We start from the raw sequence: 4,147 nt of genomic DNA on the forward strand, positions 1-4,147 counted from the left end.
AGAGAGAGAGAGAGAGAGAGAGAGAGAGAGAGAGAGAGAACAATCATGAGCTACACACAAGCCTAGACATATGGCTGATGATGGAACATCTTTGTGGCAGCTTTTTCTTCTACTCTGCACAGCTTCCAAAGTTCACAGGAGTGATGCTACTGTGAATGGTACTGGAGCTATCTCTGCAGTGCATATGTAAGAGAAAAGGGCTGTGCAAGCTTGAGAGCCTTCAGTCTCCATGTCTGTCCCCTATTCACCTTCTGAATTTATCATATCCAGCCAGGAACATTTACTTCAGGAATCCTCACACATGGTGGCAAGTAAGACAGTTCCTCAAGTAAGACAGTTGAGCCCAGCTGTATCAAAACTATCCAGACCAATTTAGTCATCACCCCCAACACTGTTATTATCATTCCCTTAAATGTTATTCATTTGTTTTTGTTTCTAAGGATATTTTATCTGCGTGCATATCTGTGTATCACATGTGTGACTGGTGCCCACAGAAGCCAGAAGAAAGGGTCAGATTGATCGGAACCATGTGTGTGCTGGGAATCATTCAGTGCTTTTAACCACTGAGCCATCTCTCTTAGCTCCTTCACTATTAAAGGTTTGTACTGCTCCTCCCGCCACTGTATGCCATAAACAGCTGATGTTTGCCAGGGACCTGCCGCACTGTTCCATTCATAGCCCACCTCTGGGGCCAACTGGAGACAGTTTGACAGATGAGAATGTGAGGTCTCGGAGATTCCCAGGGGGAATCTCTTGGTGGTGGACACCTTGCTGTACCTTCAACCCGAACCTGCCATAGTACCCCCAGGCCACTCTGCATGAGAGAACTGTTAACAGAGTTCTGTTCAGGGACCAGAGGCACTGTGAGTGGTGCTGTTCTTTCACCAGCCCCATAGATGAATAATGGAAGGAGACTCTAGGACTCTGCCGGGACCCCTTCTTATGCCCATACCTTGGCCCTATGCTCTCTCTTGGGCTTGGAGAGACCCTGGTCTCTAGTTGTCCTTTCCATTCCCTAAGGATCATGACCACAGTCTGAAGGTTTGCACAGCCTGGCAGCCAGGCAAACTTGGCATAGTTCCCCATGTGTCTGCACAGGCCCAGAGGAAGGACAGAAATAGAATCATTATGAAACAGTCGTCACAGCTGACAATAGTTGGGGTAATTGGAGTACAGATTGTAAGTCATGCCAACAAATTCCCTTAATATAGAGAGACATGTCATAAGTTCTGTGACTCTAGAGAACACTGACTAATACACTATGGTATTCTTCCAACATAATCATCACTATCTACATTCCTATGTACAAATGTGGTGTGTGTGTTTGTGTGTGTGCATGCAAGCATGCACATGTGCGTGGATGCGTGTATGTGACTGTATGTGCACCTGCAGGTGTGTCTGTGTGTGTGGACAGCAGTCCTGCATCTTGCAGGGCACCCACACTTGACACATAACCCACCTACCGCTAGGGTTTTTGCTCCCAAAGGTTTTGTAATGGAATATATTATGCTTCTCAGTCAGGGCTAGCTAACCTCATTTTGTACCAATGGGGAACACTGATCTTTTGGGATTGAAGCCTGAGCTAGCCTTGGGGGCCCTTCTCCTCCTCTAGTTCCCAGGATTTTCTATATGACACTGTCTAGGGAATAGAACATTGCACTAGCTGATATCCTGGCTGGCTGTCTCAACTCCACCTGTTCCAGCTGAGCTCAGGATACACAGAAGAAGGCTTATATGAGGAGATACTGCCCCTCCCAGCCAGTCAGACTTGACCTCCACTCTGACTAATGTTAGAAGGATGTCCAGATGTAGCACTCACACCAATGGGTCCACCTTTGGGCACAATTACTCAGTACCTGTGATTAGCAGTGACATACATGTCTCCTCTTGTCCATATAAAGGGACATAAAGTACTTTTTTGGACCTTGGGCAGTAAAGGAATCCAGAAGCCTCCATGGGTAGTTAACCCATCCTATACGTGCCCAGAGCCCATGAACTGCACCTGCTTAATGGCCCTGGACCTCCTTGACTAAGGTGAGGAGAGGAAACTCTAAACATCCCTATACCACTGCCCCAGCAACACCGTCATGCAGGTGGAGGCAGCCTCCACAGCCTGAGGAAAGGAGTAAGGGTTCGTTCCCAGTGCATCTGATTGTGTCTTATTTGCATAGCTAGTGCAGGGTCTCCTGTGGAACTTGGACATACTGCTAGGGAGGCCTTTGTGTTGGTTACAGTACTTATAAATTAGACATGGGAAGGGGAACTACAGAGTTGTGATCTAGGAGATCCAGCAGTAGCCAGTTCTGGGTCTTTGGAGCTGACTGGATTATTGGGCAGACACACATTGTCCAAGCTGAGGACATATTGGTCACCACTGGTCAGCCTCGGTCTCCCAACCTGCAGAGAGAGACACCAGTGTGGTGTTAGTTCTCACCCTGACTGTTGGTGCTATTGGTGTTTCTACAATCCCAGGACTTCCAACTCTACCCAGACCTTTCTAATTCTGCCATAGTTGATCTATCCTTGGCATGATAGGCCATCCTGTTGGTGTGCTCTGTCTTAGCTCACATGACACACTTCCCTATCGGTTGCCTCATGCTGTTTCTTCCAAACATCCCAGCACACATCAGCTCCATATCCCAGCCTACCTTAGGAACCCTGATAATTTCTGATACTTTTGTATTCTCCCAGGCTGGGATATGGGTACATGTGTGGTTCAGATGGAACCTAGAAGTTCTTTGGAGCCTCCATGCCATGACACAGGACCTCTTTGGGTCCACACTGGCTCAAGAGATGCTGGCAAGACCTGGGTTCTCTCCCCATTGTTGTCCTTTTGCACTTATGTCTTTCAGGAACAGCTCTGGATGTGGTCACCACACACTATCCTGGAAGCATCTGAGAATTTAGGAGGGCCACCTTTCACTTAAGCAAACTTCTCCACTCACTGACTGTGTGGGTCCCTCCCATCAGCTGAGAGTTGCCTCCACATTGATGGGGAAACTTATGTTTTTCAGCCTTGTCAGACTTTAGGCTCTGCTCTGAGGACTGTACACATACCGCAGGTAGGAAAGCCATGCACAGGGCTTGTTATTCGGTCAGTTCTTCAGAGTACTGCCTTGAGCTGAGAGCCTTTTGGGATGGCATATGCTCCTCTATTAAATGGGTTGGCTCCCCTCTAGGCCTGGACTCTGTTGTGATTGCCTCTCATGCTCTCTCTTCCCAGTTGCTATCTGTCCCTAACTCTGTGAGTCCAGCATCAGGCATGCCTCCTGGTCAATCAGCCTTTATGCCAGTTCAGAGCCAGTTCAGGAACAGATAGCCTGCACTGTCCTCTACCCAGGTTTTCCAGGGGTGGGGGTTTATTCTCTCTGGAGTCCTATGGTGGTGGGAACTCAGGTTTCTTAGGTCTCCAGTGGGTCTTGTAGCAGCCCATTAGAACCAGGTAGAGGTAAAGAAAGGTGGAAATAATGTTCTGCTGTTCTGCATTTCCACCATTGGAGGACTCCACAGTTCTGGACCTGGTGTGCCATTCAATAAATGCTCTCACTAAGGCCCTGAGCCTGAAGCAGAGAATTACTGCTAAACCCAGTGTTCCCAAGAACCTGGCATACCTCCAGGGCTGCCTGTAGAGGACTCTCCAGGACCCTGAGGACCATATTTGGAAGTCTTAGGTAGGCAGGGTACAGGAGCCACAAGGGCTGTATGGATTCCTTACCTGTGCCCAACATCCTGATTAGCAGGACCCACAGTCCCGCAAAGGTCTCTGGGTAGCTGCTGAGGGTGGTGGAGGAGCATGAGGAGAATGAAGAGGAGACTAGTAAGCAGGGCCAAGACAGGAGCACTGCCCATACACACTGCTGTGCCCCATCCTGTCCTGGGCACTTTCCTGCCAACACTGAAGGAACCAAATAGCCCTCCTCATAGGACTGTCTGAGATGAGGCTAGCTGGGTATGTGAACTGTCAGCAAGAACAACAGGAGCTGCCTGTGACATACATCAGAGCACAGGGTCCCAGATGAGCCTATCTCACAAGTGAGGGTGTGTCCTCCCCGGTGTGGCTCTAGTCAGGTTTAGGAGAGGTATAGGTTGCCTGCTCATCAAAGAGGTGAGCTCTCACCTACTCCTGCAGACTCAGGAAGGGTGCCTT

At 49.0% G+C, this 4,147-nt stretch overlaps 1 protein-coding gene across 3 annotated transcripts in view; it reads right to left on the reverse strand.

Moving 5' to 3' along the window:
* Positions 1-2,152: 2,152 nt before the first annotated feature.
* Positions 2,153-4,147, reverse strand: part of LOC116079190 (FERM domain-containing protein 1-like) — a 153,188-nt gene continuing 151,193 nt past the window's right edge. For all 3 annotated transcript variants that reach the window (XR_004113799.1, XM_031355030.1, XM_031355028.1), the window contains exon 4: positions 2,153-2,397. Coding sequence is in view for 2 of the 3 variants with exons in the window: in XM_031355028.1 (XP_031210888.1) it covers positions 2,245-2,397 (153 nt within the window). In the remaining variant the exon portion in view is untranslated. The remainder of the gene's footprint in view (positions 2,398-4,147) is intronic.

Source organism: Mastomys coucha, unplaced genomic scaffold (assembly GCF_008632895.1).
Source record: "Mastomys coucha isolate ucsf_1 unplaced genomic scaffold, UCSF_Mcou_1 pScaffold5, whole genome shotgun sequence".
Taxonomy (NCBI): Eukaryota; Metazoa; Chordata; class Mammalia; order Rodentia; family Muridae; genus Mastomys; species Mastomys coucha.